This window comes from Lonchura striata, chromosome 19 (genome assembly GCF_046129695.1).
Source record: "Lonchura striata isolate bLonStr1 chromosome 19, bLonStr1.mat, whole genome shotgun sequence".
Classification (NCBI taxonomy): domain Eukaryota; kingdom Metazoa; phylum Chordata; class Aves; order Passeriformes; family Estrildidae; genus Lonchura; species Lonchura striata.
Window position 1 is genome coordinate 2,550,263 of NC_134621.1, and position 26,190 is coordinate 2,576,452.

Genomic DNA, 26,190 nt, shown 5'->3' on the forward strand with positions numbered 1-26,190 from the left:
AGCTCTTGCTTCCCCTTTGAAAAAAACTGTGGTTCCCAATGCCTCACAGGAACTCTGGTTCTGCTCAGCAAAGCCACAAATAAGTGAGCAGCCCAGAACTGATCTATGAGCACATCTGGACTAGCTGAAATCAGCCTTAAGAAGAAAGGAAAAAAATGAAAGATTTTAAACAGCATGTGTCAAATCCAGGGACCTTTATTTCTCTGGAATGGAAAGAATTTGCCAGCCTGGACAAAAAATTGCAGGTGGCTGTTGTACATTCTTTCAAATAAAAAAAAAAAAAACCAACACACACACATAAGAGTTTGGCTCCATAAATTTCTGTCATAAGAAACAACTTTGAATTGTACACCAAGCTTTTTACAAAGCATCATTGTTAAGATGTTTTACCGTGCTCTATCACATTCTTGGCCATTTATACAGAATATGCCATACCAAATGCTACATCAGCTTAAGACATTTTTAAAAATTAGTATTAAAAAGATACAAAGGCATCTTGGCTTTCATTTGGGTTTTTCTTTTATTAAGACATGGGAGTTTTCTTTGTTTGTTTTCCTAAGGAAGTCACTAAAAAAATATAATAACTTAATTCATAAGGAGAAGATTGGTTAAAAATCCAGCCTTTCTTGCTTGGCAGCCCTCTGAGCTCGTACCTCTGTTGCTTCCATGAGTCTGTGAGCAGGCTGGGGGGTCTCAGCCTCCAACTCTGCCCAGCCTCACTTACCACGTTTGTTCAGAGTTTCCACTGCAGCCAGGAAACATTCCTGGCCAAATGCTAAAAGCCATCTTCGGCCAAACAGGGGGTTTCAATCTGGGCCAATCTCACATGGGTTTAGCCCTTTGTCTTTTGCCTCTTTGTACATCCTTTGGAAGTCTTTGAAACGAGGGGCACAGCCTAACCTGGCCTCCCCAAAGTGCATACGTCCCGTGAAAAGGAAGTCTCCATCTCCTGGCTTCACCCCACACTCCAGCAAGGTCTTTATTTGTCCTCTCCAGTTCCCACTCTCCCCTGTCAGCTGGAAGACTTTGCTCTTCTGCCTGTACAGTTTGCTGACACCGACGTGAATGATGGATTCTTGCTCTTCTGCCTCGTTCGTTACGTTTTGGATGGAGCCTCTGATCACTGGAAACAGAAAAAGGTTTTAAGGATTAATTACACAAAAATGCTTTGGGAGACCCTGGTCCAAACTCAGGCCTGTGCAACCAGGGGAACTGACTTCACAACAGCAGCCCAAGTTTTGGTCCTTTGTTGTTCTGAGAGTTAAGATTATTCAGAAATCGCCAGTATATATTTGCATTTTTTTATAGTTTATATTTGTAATCTGTCCAGCATAGGGCACCCACATATTAAATTTAAACAGAAAAATAATTACATCAGAAATATAGCATTAATCATGAAGAATTCTAACAAGCAGATACGGGCTAAATGCTCCCTGACAACGTACTTTCTGTTCTTCAGCCATTACTGATACAGCTAATGCTAATTTCCCTTTTAAAAAGGGAAGCATGGACAATTAGTGAAACTTTTGGTCTTTTTTCAAGTCAACCAACAAGAAGTAATGGCCTCTCCTTGATGCACCCAAATCCTTGACCTTCTACCGTGGTTGCTGTGTCACTCTGTCCACCCTGGGGAGGTGCCAGCTGGGCAGACAGCTCTGAGCTCCTCCATGTGCCTCAGACCACATTTACTGCTGCTGGAGGCTGCCAGGTGTGAGGAGGGGTCTGTTGGTGTTTTTGGGAGGAGAGGGGATTGGGGAGATAGCAACTCACCGAAATCACTAGTGCAGACAGCCAGGAGCACCTCAGTGTCACTGCAGGGTCGGCAGGGAGCTGCACAGGAAGGCTCACAGTTAGCAAATAAATAAGCATAAACTTAGAACTTTATTTATTTATTAAAGAAATAAATAAGCTTTATTGATTTGCTGCTTAGACAGCAGCAAATCAATCCATTTAAATAAACAAACCATTTAAATTAAACAAAAACTGACACACACAGCATGGGCACGATCACTCCAATGATCTGTCTGGTATTTCTATCACTACAAGAAGTGGGGGCTACCCCTAGTTAACCCCAGAGCCTCCATGAGATTTTTGTACCCAAGCAGGAATAGGGATCTCTTTACCAATCCTGTTGGGATATATTGTCTAGCAAACACTGCACACGTTCACTGCACTTACGGAATATAGATATTTGGTACTGGGTGTATTTGAAGGGCACTCGGCTGTAAATTCACTCAAAAGATTTCACATCGTGTGTCTTTTCTACTCTGATGGCAAAGCTTCTCTCTTACCATTGGGCCATTTAGTCATCACCACATCAAAGATCTGGGAGGTTACAGAGGGGGGGAAGCAAGGAGGGGAGGGGAAAACCCCAATGCACGTGTTGGAGGGCGATGAGGCAAAGGAAACTCAAGCCAGTATCTGTTTGAGCTCGAGCAGCACAAAGACCATTTCCTGTACTGCTGGAAATATTTGGATATCTGCACTAATCTAATCAATGCAAGAATGTGGCTCCTCTTTGTACTCAGCCAGATATTTCTGAGGAGAAGGTGTTGTAGTTGCAGTACAGATGTTTCTCTAACACCCTGTTGAGTTCAGGAATTTGCTTATCCTCAGGATCTGCCCTGCCTGGCCATGCTCAGTGAGTCTGTCCACAGTGGAAGAGGATCAGAACCATCTCTGTCACCTGGTGTCACCTCAAAACATCAGCCAGGAAAATGGAAACCGTGGATCAGCACAGGCACAGACTGCAGCAGAGCAGGGCTCCACTGGACGATGAGATTCCATCACACCAAACTGCAAACTGAACCCACTCCCACCCCAAAAAATTTGGTTTTTGAACCTCAACATCTGAAAACACTTAGTTTAGATTCTCAAACAGTCACAACCTTCCTCTCCCCCCACTTGCTTCCCAAAGTTGATCCATTGCACTTAAAAGTGGATTTAAGCTTGTCCACACACAATGCAGCTGGTGCCTCCGATGCTCTGCCACCCTCTGCCACAAGACATGGCAAATCTCTTTTTTCCAGGGACCCAGAAAGGCAGTGATCCAGAAAGAAGGATTATTGAACCAAATCCACCAGATTTGCTCCAGTCAGATGATTCATACACAGTGTAACATGCTGTTTAATAGGATTAAAGGAAACGTAAAATGCACATTTCTGGGCAGGGATATTTGAAGGAATAATTCAAGGAGCTTAAAAAGCTCCAAAAGAAGAGACAAGGAATAGGCAAAATAACATCTGGATCAATCACGTTTCTGTTTAGTTTTAATACCTCCAAAGCTTTCAGAAATAAGCCAGCTTTCCCTGCCCTTCTTTCCCCACATAGTATTTCAGCTCTTTTCAGAAGAGTTGCAAAACCAGATGAAGCCTAGACATAACTGGAGAACTAGAATAAATTCAGGCTAAAGTCACTTCAAGTTTTAGACTCAAGGGACTTTGATCAGTGGCTAGAACAAATAAAGAAGCTTCATCTGACAAAGAAAATTGTAACAGAATCACTGAATCATTCAGGTTGGAAAAGACCTCTACGATCAAGTCCAACATTACAGTGCCATGACCACCACTGTCCCCAGGTGGTTTGAACACTTCCAGGAGTGGTGATTCCACCACTTCCCTGACCAAGTCTTAGTTTGTTAAGTCACTAAAATCCTTCTATGGAGCTGCTTCATCCATGGCACCTCCCAAATCCATCCAGGGCAGGAGTCCCTCTTCCCCAGGCTCCCTCTGCCCAAATGAGGACCTGACTCAGATCAACCACACAGAGGGACCTTGCACAAATCCCATGGCATTTTCACATGGACACAAGCTCCAAAACAAAGCACAGCTGATGGACATCCTCTAAACCCACAGATATTTCATTCTGGAAAGACCTTGTAATAAAAAGGCATCTGAGCATTTTTAAGTCTTGGTTTAGACCAGACACCTCTGTAGTTCATCCAGCCCCATCAGAAAATTGAAAACACCAAAATGACTAAGGCATTTCTGTTCTCCAAAGGGGTGCAACACAAGCAACAACATTAAAGATGAAAAACAAAATGCTTTAAAAGTGGTTCCTTCCATTTAAATAGACTGACACAGTAATAAATCAAATGAACAAACCTCCATATGTACACAGAATCAAATCATTTTAATTGTGGACCCTAGGCAAAATCCTGCAGCCTTTTTAAATACAAAAGGAAATTAAAAATGCTCAGCATTGCTCACACTAGATCATTACTTAAAACCTGCTTCAGGTCCAGCTGACTCACAGCGGTGTGGTGGCATGTGAGCTGCTTTAACAACCATTCTCCACCACCCATCTCTGCAACTCCAGACAGATGAAGACAAAAATCCTCTTCTGTGGGACAACTCCCACATCTGAGTATCAAATAGATCTTGCAAGTGGCAAAAACAAGGTATGGAAGCACAGATGGAAAGCAAGTTGTGAAGGATTACTGCTGAGGTAAATGAAGCATTAAAAAGCAAATAACATCCACTGGCTACAACCAAAGCCTGATTTCTATGAAGGCTCATAAAAGAGAATAAATCCTTAGGAGGTGGCAATGCCTACACTTTCTTTTGAATCACAGCCATGAAGAAATCTATGTGTTTAATACAAAAGTTCATGGGTTTAGCTGCAGTTCAGCTTTTATTCCCCTTGGATTGGGCAGCAGGTGCTCTGCTCCTCCCATAGCTCAAAATAACACACACACCTCAGGCTATAACAGGATGCATCCTTATAACTATAAAAAATAAATTAAAAAAAAAAAACAACCCCAAGAAAAGCACTTCACTCATGCACAGCAGGTGAAGACGTTCATTTTCTGGGGAACTGGGCCTGGTTACTAAACAAGGCAGCTGTGTTTGCCAGATCCTGACTCCCTGGGGATGTCTCGAGGGCTGCCCAGGTTCTCACATCCAAAAGCAAGCCTATGAACTTGCAACAACAATATCAACATCAGCTCCTCTAACTCCTTTAAACTCGATGAGCCAAAGAGCCTGAATTCACACGGCAGCAGGAGAAAGGTGGGGGGGAAAAAAAACATAGAAAAGCAACATTTTATTGGAGTCCTCTAAAGCCCAGATGCCCATAACTCAGCTCCACCAGCAGTGGCATAAAGCCTGCATTGTGCACGTCGGCTGCCGACTCTCCTGGGAGCGCCTTTGATGGATTTTGACAGTATCCTGACCTGGAGTAACCTGAGGCAGCCCTCTCCCTCCAACACCCAGAGCCTCCAAAGGCCTCTCTATTCACCTCCCCGCAGAGGGAGATGTAATTACATCATTCCTCACAAGCCAGCAGTCATGTCCCAGCTGCTTTGAGCGATTTGCCCTCTGAACCTGGTGTTAGTGAGGAGGACGAGGCGATGCTAACAATAGACTGCACTTGTTGGCCAACAGTTTTGTCAAACACGTTGCTGGTCCTCTCCTGGACCTCTCCATGGGGAGGCAGAATCGCCTGGAGAGAGGGATGTGTCCTGAGGAGATGCCACGAGCCTCAGGTGTGTGGGAGTCCAGAGCATCCCTCTGGCTGCCCTGGGACCCTGGCAGGGGTCAGGAACCCCCTGGACAGAGCCCCCAGAGACACTGGCTGTGATCTCTGGCCATGGAAAAAGGTTTTCAATCTTACAGCATGAATTACCAGCTCTGAGGGTTTGATATCAGTAATAATTAAGTGTGGCACGGGTGCAAAAGTAAAATTTTAGGATTCTAGATAAGGGGTCCAAAGGGGACAAGATGGAGGAAATTGGGTGTGCCTTGTCCTTTTTCTCCTTCTTCATGCCCTCCATGTCTCACTGTGGTGTTGGCATTTTTCTGTTGGTTCAGGCTGGGGACACACTGTCCAACGTAGGTGACAGATATTGGCACGTTCTTGTAAATCCAGCCCAGGGAGTTTCTGGTATTTAATGTTTGTCACATCCCACTGAGGGCAGAGCCCCACACGCTGCCCTGCAGGACAGAGCTGGGCAGGGCAGCAGAACATGTGAGAGATAAACAGAATAAACAACCTCAAAACCAACACAGACCAATTATGGCTTCTGCTTTGGCAGGGGGCTGACAGAGAGAGACTTTCTACGATCTCAGAATCATCAATACCTCAGATTCTGACACAGGTGGTTCCCAGCTCTGCCAGCATCAGGGAGTTGGGGTGTCTAGGAAGGATTTTCCCCAACACTGGGGATGATTTGAGTGCCCCTTTAGAGCTGCAGCTCAGCACTCTGCCCAAAGAGTGGTGGGAGGTGTTGCTGGCCTGTCTCAGCTCACACACACAGCTCCAGTCCTTCCTCCTTTGGTTTGTGTGCACAGAACCCTTCTTTCCTTGGAAAAGAGGAGGTGGGGTTATGGAGGGGCCGTGGTGGAGGATGGCAGCTCCCTGCAGGACACATGGAACCGAGACGTGCTGGCTCTGGCTGCAGGCGTCACAGAAACCACATGAAGGAGCCTGCTCTTATTTTGAAACATTTGTGTTTCAACAGCCACCCATGGGTCTCACTGACCCGACCTTACCCCAAAACCAGCTTCCAACCCACAAGAAAGAACTTTCTTCTGCCTGTCCACATTTTTCCAACACACTCCACGACGTCACAGCCATCAGAGCCCTGCTGCAGGTCCTGCTACCCCAACACTCCACTCCGTGAGCCCAAAAGACCTTCTCCATCCTGTGTCCCCAGAGAGGCTGTGCTGAACACACACCCCTGTGCCGGCAGCATGCACAGGAAGAGACCCATTTCAAGCAGAAGTGAAAATGTTGAAGACAAAGTAATTGCAGAAAACCACTTCACCGAGGAATACCCTTTGGTTTCGTGAAGAAGCAGCTGCACGCGTGCCGTGTGGTGAAGGTGTGGATGCTGGGGGGTGAAAACACAGAGCTCTTTATCTGCCCTTCCACCCACACCTCGGCACTCCTGAACAACCCTTTGATGAGCAATCAGACCCTTTTAAGCAACAAGAGCTACCAAGGAGGTCCAGGCAGGGTTGAAGCGTTCTTTTCTGTTCATTATTCTGATTAAAACAAGTGGCCTTTTCTCTTCAAGGCATTCAGATGGGTTTTGTTGCAGTCCTTGTACTGCAGCACCTCCAGCCACACTCGTGTGGGGCCACAGACCCATTTCCCTCAGCTTGACATCAGCATTAGTTCACATGGAACAAAGAAACCCACCCACACCTTTCCAGCTCTGTAACTGGCAGCACCCAGACTGGAAAGGGCATCATAGGATGAGTCTCCTTCCTGGAAACACAGAGTGCAGACTTCCCAGAGCAGATTATAAAAATAGAGATGTGGTTTCTCCAATAATGGTGCATTTCTCTGTTTTTCTGAGTCCTAAGCAAAAATCATCATGTCTCAGCTGCTTACTGGATCAGAGATTTAGATGGGAGACAAGAGTTTAGGGACAAACATCATATGAGCAAGAAAAAAATATAATAAATCTTGCTCCGATCCTGCTTTAACTAATTACAAAGTGAAATAAATCCTGCTAATTATTTCTTCTTAAGTATGCCTGTGCTTGCTCTCTGAAGGTGCATTTCTTCCATGAAGCAAACCTCTTACAGCTCATATCCCCGACCAAAAAAAACCAAAAACCTGCTTTGCAGTGGAGGTGGACAAGAATTTGATAACCACTCTGGTTTACCAGGCTGTGACTAGTCCTTTCCTTTCTTGATACACCTCAACTTTCCTCACCACCTCAGAAAGCCCTTCCTGAGCAAGCCAAAACAACACTCAACCTCAAAACCCTCACAACCCCACACTGAAACACCACCTAAAACTGCATCAATGCAGCTGCACTGTCAGTGCACCTCGGATTTAGAAGGCACCAGAGCTGCATCCAGCACACCTGCATTTAACATAATACCTGCAGCCACAGGGAAGGAAAACAGGGCCAGAAGACACAGAGCCTGTCCACAGCTGGGCTGGAAATTACTGACACCCTGTCACAACACACAGAGGAGCTCTCTCACCACTCCTTTGTTTTACAAGGTTTTCCTGTCTTTGGATGGGGTAGGATTACAGGGATTTCTGCAAGCACTGCACTTTTCCCAGCATGTCAGGAGGAAAACAGCAAGTCAGGGAACAACCAGGAGAGTTGGACTTGCCCTGCTCTCAGCCCCCTGGATCAATAAACCTCAGACATGGGACCACAGAACCACAGAACAGCTTGGGACAGAAGGGACCTGAAAAATCATCTCATTCCCACCCCCTGCCATGGCAGGGACACCTTCCACTATCCCAGGTTGCTCCCAGCCCCATCCAACCTGGCCTGGGACACTTCCAGGGATGGAAGAGCCACAGCTTCACCTCACTATCCTCAGAGCAAAGAATTTCTCTTCAATATTAATCTAAATCTCTCTTCCTTTAGTTTAGAACTGTTACCCCTTATCTTATATCTACCCATGTTAAAAAGACATTTCCCCTTTTTTTGTCAGCCCCCTTTAAGCACTGGAAGGCCACAATGAGGCTGTGCTTTGATGAATACAAGGTTCAGGCTGTGAGTAACATAATGAGAGAGTTTAGTGCTCTTCTGAAGGCAGAAGTGCTCATCCCCCTGTTTGCCAGAAAGTCAATCTGAGCCCCTGTGCTGAGCAGAAGAGGCAACTTGGGACAGAGATCATAGGCACAGATACAAAACTCAAAGATCCCCTTCTTCTTACAGCCAAGATTTGGTACAGGATAAGGAGGTGATGGAGCAGCTGAAACAACATCATGATCCTGCCATGGACATCCTTCCCTGACCTCTCTGTAAAAAAAAAAAAATGTTTAAAAAGCAATTTTACCTCTATGTATAAAAAGTGATTTTACCCCTCCAGAAAAGGAAGTGTCAAATCCCATTCCTTGCCTTCTAACACTCGGTTGAAGTTGCACATATGTACAAGTTTCCAGAAATAACTTGGAAAATATAGACACTGGCAAAGAACAGTTTAAACCTGCAAATAAATTTAATGAAATGCAGGATTTTGCAGGCTGTGGCATGGACTGTGACAAGAGAATCGAGTCAATACCACTTCCTTCCTGCAAAGAAAGAATAAAAAAAGCATATTGTAAAACCTCACTATTGGAGATGTGATGACCTTTGTGTTCTGAGAAACGTTAGGACAAGAGATCATAAACCAGGAATTTATCTTTTCACAGAACTGTCTTCCAAGAGGGTATTAAAGTCCCTAAGTACCAAAGATTAACTATTTATGTAAACAATGCGAGGAAGAGATTTGGTACTAGGCAAGCTCCATTTGCAACAACTTTCAAATAGAAACTTGGCCCAGCAGATACAGAGCACGTAAAGATCCTTTGGGATTATGCCTTTTTGCTGTTCCAAGATGCAGCAGCCATTCTAACAAATGAGCTGAAAGGTCAGCTAGAAGCACAGCCATTAGTTTAAAATTTAAAACAAAACAAAAGGAATGAAGAACCCACAGAGCGGTTTTTATTTAAGCAGCATGAAACATTATTAAACTCTACCTCCATGCATGAGTTGCATCAACCCAGGAGAAATGATGAGAAGTGTCACAGCTTCAAGACACTTCTTCCTGTCCCTCCTCTTTCCCCTCCGTGGCAAACGCCAGCAGTGGGGTGGGCAGAGACAGAACCATGACTGGATCAGTGCCAATCCCAGCCCAGCTCCTACACTTACCCATTGCATCACAGATCTAGGAAAAACCCTCAGTTACAGTCAAGCCTGCAAGATATTGTGTCCAGAAAGCCCCACTCAGCAGATCAGATGTCCAGTTAAATTCTTCTCTCTGCACTGCAGCAGCAGAGCCCAGCAAAGCAGAAGTGTGTCTGCAACCACACCAGCCCATGTTCCTGTGCAAGCAGCACCTGTACACATCTGCTTTTTTTTTTTTTTTTTTTTTTTGCTTTCCTCTTCTCCCTCCCTAACTGCAATTAAAGGGAGAAGATGGCAGCAAGATAACTGCTGGGAGTTCCTCCTGCTCTACGTGCACAGGACACCACTATAAAGCCATAAAAAAGCAGCTCTATTTGACTATCTCACAGAAAATCCCTCTCTCCTTCCTCAAACCTACCTCTACTGCCCAAGGGGGATTAGGAGTGGGAAGCATGAGGAGAAATGAGCTGCTGGAAGTCAGAGGTGCCTCTGGATGGTTGAGGGGCTCCTGTGATCCCCTCTGATCCAGCAGAAGGGCTGGAGCAGTGTCCCTCTGTCACCCACAAGAACGTGCCAGCACTGCACCCCTGCCATACAGGACCAAAGGAAATGCTGCCCCTGACTCAAAACCCACAAAGACACATGGCTCGGCTCATCCCCTCCCAAAATTCACTCTGGAAAGATTTCATCTTTCTTCTAAAGAAAACGTCATGCCAAAGCTTCGTAAAAGCTCGCATGGGTCAGACCCAGGAAAATATGAAGTTATAAAGTTTTTGATGTCTTGTTGGGCTTTGTCTCAGCTAACACAGAGCTCAGCTGCCATGCAGAAAATGAGCAAGTAAGGTGTTTTTCACTCCCATGCCCTGGGGAAATGGTGCAGCCAAGCACTTCTCCCTGCCAGGGCTACAGGAGAGGCTGGAGCCAGCACCTACTACCAGACTGGAAACCTGCCAGAGCACCAAAGCCTTCCCTCCCTCCTCGCCCTCGGTCCGGTCCATTAACGCCTCGGATGGAGCAGAGGAATAGAATTAAGAAACAAGTGGCTGGTTAAAGTTAAACCCTGAGAGTGGAGTAATGACAGATCAAAGATTAAGTGATTCTCTCAAAAAAAAAGAAAAAGAAGCATATGTGCACTCAGCTCCACAGCTCCACACAGGTCCTTCTCCTTCCTGTTTCTAGAAATCAAATTCTTTTTGGTGTGTGGGAGAGCTCTGAAGGAACAAGGCCAGTTTTCATTATAAAACCATGTTTATTTGATCAGTCTATTCTTGAGAAGGGTTGTGAAGGGGCTACATCTACACAGCGAGGGATCTTCGATGCTGTAACATTGTCCAGTTAACCTTAAAAAAAAGCTAGTTAAAACTTTTCATCTGAAACAGTAAAAGCTTTGAGATACATCACCATTTCTTCCTTAAAAGCACACCCTGCTTGGTCATATCAAGCCCATTCACCAGTTCTACGTAGGAACAATTTTTTCTCTCTCAAATTTCTGACATCCACTTGCAGATAGAAGAAATTGATGTAAAGTTAGCAGCAGCTCTGGTGGGGCAGAGGTGCATCCTGTACAGACAGAAATGATCCTGGGAGGCAGAAAGGGCAAAGGAATGCCAGACAAGCCCCACGTGCATTTCCCAGCACCTCTGATCACTACAGCACTCCCAGGGCTTCAACACAGAAAGGATATGGGCAAACCCCAGAGGTGATGCCCATTGCAGGAGTTAATGCTCAAATCCCATAAAGGAGTCAGGAGGTGTCCATAAAACCCACACCAAAAAATCCTTCCCCAAATCTGAACCAGAAATAGTTAACTGGAGCGAGGCTGTCACAGGGCAGCAGCTTTTCTGAGTATTAAACCTCTCAGGTCAGACATAACACATAACAGCTTTAGGTCCAGAATATCTGTGCAGTATTTCAGTGAATATTTGCTGGTTTCTACCACAGATCGAGGTGAAAGAGATTTTCTGTCCTGCAAATCAAGACTCCAACACAGGAAAGATTTGGCCCATGTTTCAGTCAGTGGGAAGAGGAATGCAGCTTCCCCACCCTCTCATCCCCTCTTTAACTACAGCCTCAGGAATTAGCAAACTAAACAGTTCTGCAGAGCAAGCACAGAGCATTATTAAAGACTGCCAAGCAACTGGGCTGGACTGCAGCTCTGTTTGTGGGACCATCTTTGGTGGTACACAAAGGTCAGGGCAGAGCAGAGCCCCAGCTGCCCGGACAATACACCTGACTGCTTATTGGTTTTGACTGCCCACTGAGTTGAGAAATAAGCTAACGGCATTCGTGGCCAGTCTAGCAAAAATAAGCTATTTTCTATCCCCCTGTCCCCTGCAGCTGTGTATTTATCACTGCAGCCCCACTGTCACCTCCTCTGCCCACTGCAAAACCAGCTCCTGCCCAACAACATCAAAGGACAAGCAGGGCCAGGGAAGATATTGGCAAAAATCTTTTTCTTGGGGGAAGGAGAGATTAAATTAGGGAATCCATCCAATTCTGGTGGGTGTTTTAAGTGAATGCTTCTTAAGCCAAGATTTTTCAGACCCCAGAACATCACCCTTGCTCAGTTCAAGGTGATGTATGGGTGCGTGCATTGCCTGAGCATCAGAGCAGCACTTTGAAACCATTCCACACAGGGGGGAAAAAAAAATCAAAAGCTGTTCTCAAACTCTCCCACCCAGTCAATCATTCACTACAAACCTGACCAATTCAGGCACATGAATAATTGGAGCAGGTTTCCAGCTTCTCAAAAGTAGTGTTATAGAGCAGCCAGCTTGATCCAGCTAGGTGCTACTCCATGACACATGGTTCAGTGACACGCCCTCAAAAACTAGCTTTAAATGTGTTCTTTGCACAGTAGGGTTAGGGAATGCTGGTCATATTTTCATGGTTATTTTGTACCAAGTTTTGGATACTATGGGAAAGACAAAATGAGTGTGGACAGGCTCTGCAATAAGGGGGAACACACATTAAAAAAAAAAAAATTGAAATATCGTGTTCTAGAGCCAGAAGTGTCAGAATAATCCCTTGCATAGGCATTAATTGCAGTGCATTTTGAAAAACTGCAATGAAGGCTGTTTACTGCTGTTTTTCTCTTAAAACTTGCTTATGACCTTTTAGAGAAAAGTCAAACCATCAAAGCTTTAGGTGCACAGGTGAGACACCCAGTCAGGCTTATAGGGCAGATCTCTCAACTTTGCTGTTCATGAATTATTTCTCCAGCCAACCCCAAATGAGAGAACTGCAGTGTCAACCTATTCTGTGCACTTCATAGAGTCACAGGATGGTTTGGGTTGGAAGGAACCTTAAAAACCATCTAGCTCTAATCCCTCAACCCCAAGAGGTATGAGAGTTTTAACCTGCACAGAAAACAGGGAGGAGAGAAACACAAAGCAAGGCATTTTTCTCATCTGATGGGGTGTATTGGAGCAGACCCCATGTGCTCCCACTCTGCCACACAGGCAGTGCCAGCATCTCAGATGGTCACAATTACCCAGGCAGAACCTGTGCTAGGCATAAAGGTCATGGGAACTTTGAGTTTGAGTGTTCCAAGTGCTTCTTTCCATCACCTCTTCTGCCCACAGCAGCAAGGAGCTCGGTCATGGTTACCCTGGCAAAGAGTGGGCACAGCAGGCACGGCCTCCTGCTCGCCAGCCTTGGCACTAAGCACAGAAAGTTTCCACTCTGACAAGAAGTGAAAACTACACCAGTGTGAGGATGCTGAAGTGCTGGAACAGGATGCAGAGTAGTGGTGGATGCCCTAAACTTGGAGCCATTCAAAGCCAGCTTGGGTGGGGCTCTGAGCAGTGGGATCCAGGGGAAGGTGTCCCTGCACACTGCTGCACTGTAAAGGTCTCTTCCAAAACGAACTTTTCTGTGATTCCACAATCTGCTGCCTCAGGTTACAAAGCTAAGCAGCACATCCAGCCTCCTAGAAAGAGAAAAAAAACCTAAAGATTGGATATTTGTGAGGAACCAGAGGAAAGCACGGGAATAGAAGCCTACAAGGTGGAATGACAACGGACCTGCAGAGATAGGGCAGCTTGGTGCCCCACCTCTGCCAAACACACTGCATTAAAGATCACAAGTTAAGAAGGGTGCTTTAAAAAGCCATTTGTTAGCAGAAACACTGCTACAGCCCAAAGACTTCTGATCTTTCTAGATTTCTGATCTGTTTTCTCAGGACAGTGAATTAACAGCATACAGGAAATAGCTGAATACTGTTAATTACTTAGCTGGATTTATCTGGTTTTGCCTTGTTTTTCAGATACCCACACAAGTGTTGCACCTCCTATGTATTAATATTCTCAGCCAGGTACCCAGCATTAATAAAGAAAACATATAAAACAGTTAATGGAATCTGCACTAAATCTGTAGATGCCATCAAGATAAAGGAGCATTTTTGTTAAAGTTTGACTTCTTTACAACACAGAAGCAGGTGGGTAATGAAAGGGCTTTCAATACACCCTCTGAGCTCTGACAACTAAATTACACACACTCCCAGGAGTGTGCAATGGCAAGAGCAAACTACACAGCTTGAACAAAGCTGGACCCAGAGCCCAGCTCATGAAACACAGATTTAAAGTAACAAAATAAAACTCCTTTGGTGGGACAGGGAATTCACCTTCCTCTTCAAAAGTTTTGGTCAAACCTACAGATTCAGAAGAGGAAGGATTTACCTTCCTCCCCAAAACTTTTGGTCAAACCTACAGATTCTTGTTTCAGCTTAGCTGAGCAGAAGGTGAGGTACTCAAAAAGTAAATTACTCTCATTTTTCATAGAAATGTAAAGCAAGCAGTCTGCTGTGGTGCAAGGCAGACCCAACCCAGGCACAGGCAAGGATCTCATGTGGGTCTGCACCTTCAGAAAACTTGGTAGGGACTACATGGCCAGACCACTTTTGCCAAAACCTCCATCGACTTGCCAGTATAGGCAAGTATTTTCCTCCTGCACAAGCAGAAAAGATTAGAATCAACAGAATTCAACAACTCAAACAAGTTCTGCTGATTCTCCAATGGCCTCAGGCCAAAATGTCACAGTGCCTCAGTTCTTCACTGAGGCTGCAGAGCATGAGCTGGAGTTAATGGACCATCAGTGTGGATGAGGTGCAGCCCAAAGCCTAATCTGAAATCAAAAGCACTTTCAGTCAACCATCACTTTGGATATGAAGAGAGAACACACCCATCAAGATGCCTGAATTGTCAAGGTGACCCTTCTTAGGGACTACTCCTATTAAGTGATGTCAAGCACTGTGGCATGTCTTGCCTTCACTCCCCTCCTGAAGAAACTACAACCCCACTGAAATGCACTTTTTTTGACTGTTATTATCACAGTAAAAAACTTCCCATACCAGCTGTCAGCAACCTGAATTAAAATCCACCAGTATAGCACCAATTCTTCCTACAGTTGGGAAAATTTTGAGAGACTGTGGTAAGGCAGAGAGTCAGAGGTAAGAAAAGGGTTAAGTCCTCAAAATCTAGAAAATTGTTAAGACTGCCCTGTGTCATTCAACTTTTCAAAAAAAAAAAGGGAAAGGCCAATGCAGAACCTGCATGTGTTTTCTACTGAGTTATTTGCTAGACTCTGATTAAGTGGGAAAGAATGGGTGTAAACTAATAAAACTTGAGGATTTCTAATTAAACCACAGGCACCATTCCAAGCATTGTTGATCTGTTGATGAACCCTGCAATGTCAGGACTCTAAGGACACAACAGGTCATTAAAGTATTCAACAGATGACTTACACCCTTTAATCAGCGCTGGGATGCCAGGTTAGGAAGAGAGAGTAAATTCAAGGGCAGAGTACAACAATTATCACCAGGAAACAAGCCCAGCATTTAGGGAAAGCGGGGAGAAGTTGTTAGCAAGTAGTTATTGCACAAGGAAAGGGCTGGATTGCAGAGCCCCACACCTGGGTCTTTTATGACAGTCATCTCCCCACTCTGAAGCTGTGAGGAAATCATGCAATATTTGCAATTTTCAGCTCTTTGCCGTCAGAAGAAGCACTGCAGCTTCCTCCGCCCGGCAGATCTCTGACCCCATCTACAACAGCATCTCACATCTTTGTCACCTCTTCACACCTACTGCCAGCTCTGCTAAACTCTGTCAAACTGCAACTGAGGCACAGCAGCCTCGTTTTTCCAAAGTGCAGCACCCAGAAACATCAGCTATGCTTGTGAACAAGGGACTGAAATAAGGGTGGTGGCAAATGCAGAATTTTAAACCCAGTTCTCAGCTCTTTTAAGGTCAGCACTTGCCTCTGACTTGAGCTTCTGCTCCAGGGATAAAAATCTTCAGTGATTTCAGTGATTGCAAACTCCCCCTCCAAATGAACAGCTCAGTAAAAGGGCATTTCGTCTGAGGTTTCACGGAAAAACTAGAAGCAGAAGAATGGAGGTCCACAAGCTGCAAAGAGCCTCAGATATATTGCCCTGTGGAAGCCTCACAAGGCAGCTACTTGGCAGTTCCCCCAGACGTACAGATATTTATAGGAAAATAAAAGTGCTCATCTGAGTAGTGGAAAGAGTCATGTATGGCATTTTCATCGTGTTTTCACCCTGCACAGCCCCTCCCCAGAGTCTGGGGATCCAAAAAAAGGCAAGAGAAATAATTTAAAATACAATAGAGATCCCCAGTTTGCCCTGAAGGCTCTGCTGATGAACTATTAAAAAGCTTCTTCTAGCCAAACAAGACACTTGGAGAACAGAGCAGATTCCCCACCACATTGTTTCATACGACAGCACTGAAATTTAACCAGTGTCTGTTACAGCTGAAAATACAGCAGTCACTGAAAAAGTGATTTAATGTGCCTATTAAAGAGGAAGGCTGTAATTGGATGCAGTCCTCAGTTTGACTTCTGAACGTCCCTGAAAAAATACATCAGCTTTAAAAACCTCCAAGATTTAATGTGTAAAGAAGAGCATTTAGTCCTGAAAACACAGCAGTTTGTGCTGGCTTGTGCTGGTAAATGAGATCAGCAGCAAGTCCTCAATGAGCAAAGCTCAGGGGAAACCCTAAGTGCAGACTAAACCCAGCAGTGATTAGCAGTGCTTCTGTCACATTATTTTACTATATGCAGAAAAAAATTCAACTTTTTTGGAAAATAAAAGAGCACAGGAATTTTTTTAGTAAGTTTAAGTGAGTTCTCATTACCCTGTGTCTCCATCCTCACAGCCTGACAGAGAAAGCAGCACTGAAGCTGGGAACATTCTCCAAACAACAGATTAAACAATGTATTTAATGTCTTCTGCAATGGAATTTTACTACATAGCTGACATTCTGCACAGCATATTCATCTCTGCACAAATGATCTTACTGGGAAGGCAGCTCAGCAGAGATACCCCACTTCATTGACAGCAATTTTGGATGTAGCAGAGCAGTCTGCTTAAAATGCAGAACGCCCAATAATAAGCTACCACTTGTGAGCATGGCAAAAGTAAAGGCAGAGACCTCAAATTTATAATATTTGTGTTTATATTTTTTTTGTTTTAATGGCAAAGCTGCCACCTGTCAGTTCCCGAGGTTACTGCATCAGCCCTGAGCCCAGCTCTGCTCAGCTGAGCCGAGTCCAGCTCAGAGCTGCACAAAAATAAAGCCCCATCCGAGCTGGCGTGACAACATTTACCACTGGCAGGGCTGCACAAATTCACAAACAACCCAGAGCCTGATGTGGAAAGGAGCCAGGGGAGGGGAGAGGATGGAACAAGTTCTGCAATCACTTATCCCAGCGAAGATATCCCTGGAAGATCCAGCTGCAGTTTAATTAGCCACACCACTGCTTATCAAGCAGCATCTCAGGCAGAGCATGTGGCATCAGCACGGCAGAGTCTGGCCAGCATCCATGCAGCTCTTGGGCCACACAGCTTCACTAAACACCAGTTTAGCCCGGGCTGAATCATCCCAAGTGTGCTCTGAGGACTCTTCTCACTGCCTTCACCCAAAAGAGGAAAGGCAGCCCACATTTCAGCAGAGAAATCTGGTTGGAACAAATCCGGTTCCCCACTTAGAACACCTAAACTTTGAAATCCTTGCAGTCATTTGTGATAAACTACCCTAAATCTGCAATTCCTTGGGCTATTCTGGAAATCTCCCCTCCTTGGTTTTGGGGATAAAAGCTAGAGACAATCCTGAATGGGTAAGATGCATGATATCACCTGTCAAAAGGGAATTCCCCTTTCACTCTTGTCATGCTTCACAAATGCCAGTTTTTTCTTCTCAAACTGTCTTAAGTCACACCTACAGCCATTATTCCAAATGCTATTTAGTGCCAGACTTTACAGGCTTGTAAGATCTTTCAGTTTGTCCACTCCTCTTTCCTATAAACTTTTCCTTGGAGTAAAACTGCTCCCTACAAAACTTGCTTTTCATAATGGTTGAGAGAGAAGACAGCACTGTCCTGTAAAAGTTTTGAAGAGCTCTGCCATGACACAGTAATGCTCAGGACAGTGTAATAAGGAGAGCTGAGGAAGGAACACACCATTTTCCTTGTTTGAATTTCAGAAAAAAAAAACAAAAACACAACAGAAAAAGCAATAATTAGGTCAGCAAGTAGCACTACTTGCAAAGGGGAAAAAAAAACTGAGGAAAAGGAGTGCCTCCTTGTTCAAATGTTTATTATTCAAAACATGCAGCAGGGTCTTAAAAACGGAGTAAAAAAAGTAGTTAAAAAAGTGTTACAGCCAGGCTGGGAATCCCAGTTCACGCTGGAGTTCAGTGTAGGGTAAAGCTAACTCCTGAAATACACCCCAACCCTGCAAGGGGACAATCCTGCACACTGAGGCCCTCAACAAATGGAGTTCAGCCCATGCCACCAGCTTCCAAAATACAACAAGAAACCAAAAACCAAATCAATTCTTCCGCAATAGTTCTGTTTATAAAACGTGTCCTTAAAAAAAGCACACGAAACTCACAGGCAGCCACTTTCCCACTCGTGCACTCCCTCCGTGCCATCTGTCACACACCCAGTACAGGAGGTGGGAGCCTGCCAATACCCCAGCACTCACCAGAAGCTGTGTGCAAATCAGCTGCTATCCCCTTGCTCATCAATTCGTACTGGAAGCCTGTGATCTTCCTGCTAATGTCCTGCTGAGGAGTGGCCTCCACAAACAGACCCCCCTGGTCGTAGCCAAAGCAATACACTCTGCTGGGGCTGCGGTCTCCATCTCGGACCAAGAGTTTCAGTTCTCCAGTTTTTTCCAAATAAATATTTGCTCCTGCAGAGTCTTTGAAGGGCTTTATGCAAACAGTCAAGTGTTTGTAAGAGGCAGGTGAGATATTGGGTCGCAGGTTGACTATGAGTGCTCCTGTGGGGTACATCCACTCTATGGACCCTTCAGAACAGCGGAGGTAGACCTGTTCCACATCCTTCCTGTGAGACTCGTGGGTTAAGCCACTGGAGGAAGAAAGAAAGAGAAGGTTAGAGGAATGACAGAGCTAACAATGGGAATGTCAAACCTTTCAAAACACACAGCAAGAAATGCAGGAAGCCCAGGACATCACTGGGTGTTGGCCCATCCAGCTCTGCAGCGCAGGTCTCTCCTAACACTTCAACCTTAATATTACAGAACAATTTTAAATCATCCCCCAGAAGAAAATGTTAAACCACTAGTAATAGGCTTCAAAATTAAATAGGATATAAGCACATGATCCAAAGTAATTAAATTACTACAGGCTCAGTTACTGCCCATCAGCTGTGCTGTGCATACTGAGTAAAACACGTAGGCTCAAACTCCCTTCCTGGTGGCTCAATCCAGCATGTTCTCCAGCTTCACAGATCAGACTCCACCTTTTTCCAAGTACTTTGTTCCCCTTCCAAGTCTATATTCCCAATGGATCTGAAACTGGGAGGGATGCCAAGCTCACCCTGTAAACTGCAGCAAAAGCAATGCTCTACGTGCTCCCGATACCCTCGAGCCCAGCTGGGCAGCCCCAGTCTCCACACTGGGAGGTGGAAAGAGGAGAGGAGACACCTCTCTCCATGTCATAGCTGGGGAAGCACTGAACTGTGCTGCTTTTTTTGGTAGGGGCCTGCTCCTCCACTGCTACCCAGTATGAGGTTTAAGCTCAGTTTATCATTTTCACTGATGGGCTACAAGCAGACACAGAGCTGTGTTTAGCAAGACAGAGAGCACGTGGCCATTTACTACAGCCAAAAATGAACACCCCAACAACCATTTCACAGGGACTACAGGGATGGGATAGGAGGGCACAACAGGGTCCCAGGGACCTGCTAAGCAGGATGAGTAGTAATAAATCCCCATGGCTTGTTTGCCCACAGCCTAAGCTGAGGGCAGCTCTGAACAGCCCCTGCTGCCTATCACTGGTGCTGGATCAAGCCCACCAGCTCTCTCCCCAGAGTGGCTGGAAGCTCTAGTACAACACTGCACAGGGCAGGCACTGCAGCTGCAAGAACAAGCTGTGGGACGCCTGGCTGCAGTATTTGGGCTGTCAGGGAAAAATCCCTTGGTCCCAGTCTCTGTCCTGTCACAAAACTCTTAAGCAATTATGATAAAACCACTTAATCACCAAGCTTGTTTCTCCTCCTCCTATGCTCTGAGTACCTTGTTCCAAACAGAAGCACCTTTTATCCTGTGCCTGTAGAAGACAACCCAAAAACAGACTCTTTGTCACCTCATGGATTTGCTTTGCAGGATTATAGGGAAGCTTCACAACATTCCCACTTGTAGGCAGATGCATCGAGACGGGGGAAAAAATAATTTAAAAGGTTTTAAGTCTGAGGTTACACAGGAAATCTGGGGCAAAAACATATTTTAGTGTAGTGCAAGTGGTGATATCAAGTCCTGGTTCCTCAGCAGAAACATCCAAACACACAGTTCCCTATCCCAAAGACATATTTGGGTACTGAACAGGGTCTAAATTCAAGTCAGCACTTAGAAAGTAACTACAAGCAATGTGTAAAAGAAAAAAACCCAAAACATATGGTTTGCATTTACTGTTGACGTGACTCATTATTGTGAGTGTCAGTGTGACCTACTTGATAGAGGTTACACAAGGAAGCTCAGAAAGAAAAAAAGTCATATTTAATAACAATAGAGCCTCCAAACATGTGCTTTTGAAGAATCTTGAAAGCCACATCAAGAACACAGATGAAGAGGAAAGAGGGACAAGCTTTTAACCTTTAGACTCTTGCCCTCAAATTCAGTAGTATTTAACACATTCAGGAAACTTTACTTGCAAAGGGATATTTCAAGTTGACTGTAAATCCACATCTGGTCCACAAAATCAGTTTTCACCACAGCACACACATGATGCCACTCAACAGAAAACACAGAAGTCTGTTTATGTGCAAGCTGCAAATAAACAAAATTAAACAGTGTAAAAGTTATCCTTCAGCAAAGGGGCAGAAAATGATCCTCACACATCACTTGTCCCTACTCAAGACATCCAAATAAGCTGCAAAGGTTTTGCAGGACTTATACTGGCACCTTCCAGCCTGAGTGCTTAAACAGAAGGAAGACACCAGGGGCAAAACTCTGAACTCATGCAGTGAAACTTCTGTTGCAAGTGATCCCAACAACAGCGAGGCAGTGAATTTCTGCCAGAGGAGAAAAAAAAAAAAATGGTTACATTAATTTTGTTCAAACATTCATAGTGTTCAAACGAAAACAGGGTGGACTCTGAAATTATCTTCTGAAAGCCAATTTATCCCACAGGCAAGAGTGATGCCATTAGACAGATACATCAAGCACGAGTACCTGCACACATTAAGCCTTATAATAAAGGATGACTCAAAAGTTAAGCAGATTTCAAAATACATGCTCACATTATTTAACAGCAACCATCATCACCCAGTAAAACCTGTCGCTTTGCTTTCAGGCAGAATGACTTGTCCTCACACTGAGACTGTTTAACACCAGGTTTAGCTCTCATTAGCCACCCATCAGACACATCAGGTCCATGCAGTAATGGAGACCCAGGAGCCTTTTTATTCCCCCAACTCAATGGAGTGTTGGTTTTTTGATTATATGGCGAGGACATAGGGCAGGTGTTTCATGATTAACAGTGATGGATGAGCCATCCACCCATTTTAAATGTGTGCTGTTTATTGGGACTTACTTCTGTGACAAGCTACTTCTACAGCTACTTCCTCATAGCAATCCATGAGGACATCCTGAATCACTGCATCTGTCCCCTTGCTCTTCTCCTTTTCTGGCTTCAGCCATCCCCTTATGTTTGCACTGAAAAACCTGTTACAATATCACTGCAGTGAGCTGTAATGCTGCAATGTGGAACAGGTGTTATTTAAAGAAGAAAAGAATATGAATATTCTTCTTGCTCCATCTACTTCAGTTTTTTATTTATTCCATTAAAGATGTGCTGAAGAGCCCTACAAGTACCCATGTCCTCCCTGCACCCTGCAATGAACACAGGGAACTTTTGCTCCTAAATTGGAGAATTTAATAAGAGATGACAGTCTAGAAAACATTAGGAATTCCTCAGAGCATCCACCATACCAAGAGCAAGACTGATGGACAAAAGCAGCCACATAAGAGCTGAATTCTCTACCCTACAGTCAAATATGCCAGGCCAGCATATTCTCTCAGCCTGTCACTGAAGCACTTTTGCCCAAAGCATCAAGAGGTTATTGCAGCACAAAAAAACCTGAAGCTACAGCAAAAGTAATAACTGGACACATCATAGTGAAGTTTCTGCTTTCTCCTGGACAAAGCTTTCCTGGAAGCTCTCTGAAAACCTATTTATTAAGCTGCTATTATGGCTTGTACTTAAATTGCAGGTGTCAAGCTGTGCATTGCATCAGATTTCCCTGGAAGCATCAGGGATATTCGGAGGAATCCTGGTGAAGTTCTTTATCCTACTCAGGGGTATAAGTTCATCACTTCTCCACAAGCTAATAGGGGAAAAAAAATATATCCAGAATGTTTTGGTTTTAAGACTGTTGCTTTTAATAGAGACATGTACATAAAAGTGAGAAAACACCTTCAGGTTCACTACAGAAGATGGCATGACTCTCAAATGCACCAGCACAAGCCACCCTATGACTTCACTGTGGGGAAGAAAGACTATAGCTGACATTAAAATTCATAACTTTTCCTAACAGTCAATGTTAAAATCATCACATGACTTCAAAATATTGTATTTTGCATTTTAAAAAAGTTCCTTCTAACCCATATAACTCTTAGTATCCACACTGAAATATTTAATTTCATCAAATTACTTTCTTTCCTTCTTAACTGCTGTGCTTTTAGGACAAGTCAGATTATATTGAATGGCCTTAAGACTGCCAGCATTTCTGACAACACCATCAGTAAGGCCTAAGTCAGCCTGGGTTACTTTATCCCCTCCCAAAATTCCAGCTCACCTGAACTCCAAAACTCTCCCACAAGTGAAACCACCCAGACTAAACTTTGCTCTTCCTTCCCTGTTCATCCAACAGCTTCTTCACAAAGCTGTCACCACTTCAGCTCACCAGAACAACAACAGGTGAGTAAATCCAAAGTGCCACCACCAGATTCATCCCCAACTCAGTTACAAAATTTCACTTCTCCCCACCTCAAGCATCACCCTTAGCTGATACTCAGGCATTGCTTATTCTAACCCTGCTCAGGTGAATGAGGGGTCACTACTTGCTCTAAGAAAATAAGACAAAAATAACAGCAAAACGGCAGAATTGCAGGGGATTGTCACCATTCTTTTAAAATCCTTGCTGCAGTACCAGGTGGTAAGGTCCAGGTAAGTACGGCAGCTGGGATGCTTTGGAATGCTTTGGTACAGCATTTTCAGGGTTTTTGGTTTGGTTTTTTTTTGTTTGTTTGTTTGTTTTTTGGGTTTTTTTGTATGTTTGTTTTGGGGGGTGGGGGTTGTTTGGGTTTTTGGGTTTTGTTTTGGTTTGTGTAAAGAAAAATGACAAATTAGGAGTTTGCCAGAAGTTTGATCCCTGTCAAGCAAGTGGATTCTTCATCTTCAGGTGGATTCACTGCTATTAACTATGCATCAATTATCAAAAAAAAAAAAAACTACAAAAAAAAATAGTAAATACGAAGCACCACGTTTCAGACAGTAAGAGATAAGAAAACATGATGCTGAAAGTCAGTCCAATTGTTTCCCCACTTTGAATTCTCTCTATTCCAAAACACCCCACTGATATAGGCCGGCCAAACTTTTATGTTAGAGAAGGATCTGAAGAGTGTATTAGAATCAGGAGCTATTTTACTCCAAGTCTGACCCATCAACACTTGCTAGTTGAGCAGAGCTGCTTTTTTAAACCTATGAAGAGAGGAAAAGGTCACAGACCCAACCACACGCGTTAAACATATTACAAGCAATTAAAGGAAAGATAATTTGGGAGATAAACACTCGAGAACTGGAGAGGTTTCTCAACCGGTGCAATTAGAATAAATCAGCAGCGCGGCCGCTGTGCCAGCCCCCGCTCCCGGAGCTCATCACCATCATCATCATCATCTCCGCGGGACGAGGGAGCAGGGAGTGACCGCGGGGCCGAGCGCCAGGAGCGGGACGCGCTCGGAGGGGGAAGAGCGCGGACGGGAGCGGCGAGAGCCGCGGGACGGAGGCGCCGGCAGCGGCGGGAGCGCTCCGCAGGTGCGGCGCATCCCGAGCCCGGCCGCCTCGCTGCTCCCCCGGCCGGGGCCGCGGTGGAGATGGGCGCGGGGAGAAACTTCTCCGAGGCGGGCTTGGCACCGCCCTCCCTCTCCCAGCCCCCCGAACAGCGCCGAGGGGAGCCCAGCCCGCCCCGGCCCCTCAACCCCGCCGAGGGGAGCCCAGCTCGCTCCGGCCCCTCCATCCCTCCTTGCACGGGGGCCGCTGCCCGGTGTCTCTCCGAGGTGAGCCCGCCGGGAGGGAGGGAGGCAGGTCCGCCCCCGGCCCCGGCTCTCCGCCGCCGCATTCCGGGCACCGCGGCGGGAACGTCTCCCTTTTGTGCTCGGCATCAGCATCTTCCCCCGGCGGAACGGCGATGGACGCGGCAGCCCCCGCTCCCCCCTGCCCGGGCAGCATGCCGCCTCACCTCCCCTTCCAGTTGCACAGGTCGCTGGAGTACTGAGCCGCGGCGCCGCCGCCCAGCAGCAGCCGCAGTCCCAGGAGCAGCGGCAGCAGCCCGGAGACCGGGGCGCTCCGCATGGTCCCCCGGGCCGGTGCGAACGCGGTGCAGGCGGCGGGGAGCGATGTGCGCGGCGCCCGGGGCTCGCCTACATGGTGGGGAGCGCGGCAGGGCGGCGCGGCTACCCCATGCCCGGCTCCCGCATCCCGGCTCGGCGCGGCGCCGCTCGGCTCTGCCGCTCGCACCCGCCGGCTGCGGGCTCCCAGCTGAGGGGCGGGGGCGGCTCGGCCGAGGGCCGGCTCCTCCTCCCTCTTCCCCCTCCCGCCGCTCCTCCTCCGGCAAGGCCGGCACTTGCTGCGCCGGCAAAACGCGGCGCCGGATCGGGAGCAGCGGCCGCCCGCGGCTACGGCCCGTCCCGGGCTCCGCCGCTGCCCCGAGCCCCCTTGGCGGATGTCCCGGCCCGGGGTGAGAGCCCGCTCCGCTCCTGCCCCGCCCCGCTTGCGCCCAAGCTGCCCTGTGTAGGGAAGGGGTGATGATGGGCACGACCGAAGGGTTTCGTTTGGCCGGGAAACTTTCTGAGACGCGCCCTCCGCAGCCCTGGATCCCGGGGGTGCATCCCTGGATCCCGGGGGTGCATCCCTGCATGCCCGCAGTGACCCCCAGCCTGTCCCGGGGGTGCAGCCCTGGATCCCGGGGGTGCATCCCTGGATCCCGGGGATGCAGCCCTGGATCCCGGGGGTGCATCCCTGCATGCCCGCAGTGACCCCCAGCCTGTCCCGGGGGTGCAGCCCTGGATCCCGGGGGTGCAGCCCTGGATCCCGGGGGTGCATCCCTGGATCCCGGGGATGCAGCCCTGGATCCCGGGGGTGCAGCCCTGGATCCCGGGGGTGCATCCCTGGATCCCGGGGGTGCATCCCTGCATGCCCGCAGTGCTCCGCAGCCTGTCCCGGGGGTGCATCCCTGGATCCCGGGGGTGCAGCCCTGGATCCCGGGGGTGCATCCCTGCATGCCCGCAGTGCCCCCCAGCCTGTCCCGGGGGTGCAGCCCCGGTGCCCGCCCTGCACCTCGCTGCAGCAGGTGACTCAGCTTGCAGTAGGATCTCTACCAAGGCGCGGTTCCTTGTAGATGAAGGCTGACGATTTTGCTGCAAGTTGCTTGTGTTTCCACTTACCAGGAAGCACTTGGGACTCGATCTTATTTGTATTACTCTTCACCACTTAATGACCACTCGGGATAACTCCTTGTGTTGTTTAATGTCCTGAGTTATTCCGCTGTTGACTTCAGATACTTAACCCTTAGTGACAGAGACCCTTAGAAACCTTCCAGGACGTGAGGGGAGTGCAGGGGGTGAATCAACCTAAAGCCCAAACTACCCGGGCCAAGATAAATGGGGAAAAAAAACACGGATGGGGGTAGGAGGAAAATGATCCAGCTACACACAACTGTGCTCTGATAGCCAGGTGCCATATAATTTCTTTCAAAGAAGCAACAAGGGGGTTGAGATTGATTTTGTACATCCACAGATAGGAGAGGGGTTAAAATATTTCCAGATCAGCGAATTTCTTAGTCTC

General features: G+C 46.5%; 1 protein-coding gene across 1 annotated transcript; it reads right to left on the reverse strand.

Moving 5' to 3' along the window:
- Nucleotides 1-304: 304 nt before the first annotated feature.
- On the reverse strand, nt 305-24,856 carry METRNL (meteorin like, glial cell differentiation regulator). The gene is made up of 4 exons (XM_021538701.3): nt 24,587-24,856; nt 18,588-18,976; nt 1,771-1,830; nt 305-1,123 (listed from the first exon to the last, which is right to left on the reverse strand). Exons 1-4 carry the CDS (start codon nt 24,697-24,699, stop codon nt 807-809), a joined length of 879 nt encoding a protein of 292 aa, XP_021394376.1. The 5' UTR covers nt 24,700-24,856; the 3' UTR covers nt 305-806.
- Between the last annotated feature and the right edge of the window lie 1,334 nt (nt 24,857-26,190).

Excerpts from the sequence above, each read along its gene's own strand:
- METRNL (XM_021538701.3), bottom strand. The coding sequence starts at position 24,699 with ATGCGGAGCGCCCCGGTCTCCGGGCTGCTGCCGCTGCTCCTGGGACTG. Across the intron at positions 1,831-18,587 it reads TGATTTGCACACAGCTTCTG|CTCCCTGCCGACCCTGCAGT; the intron begins GTGAGTGCTGGG and ends CTTCCTGTGCAG. Across the intron at positions 1,124-1,770 it reads TGTCTGCACTAGTGATTTCG|TGATCAGAGGCTCCATCCAA; the intron begins GTGAGTTGCTAT and ends TTCTGTTTCCAG.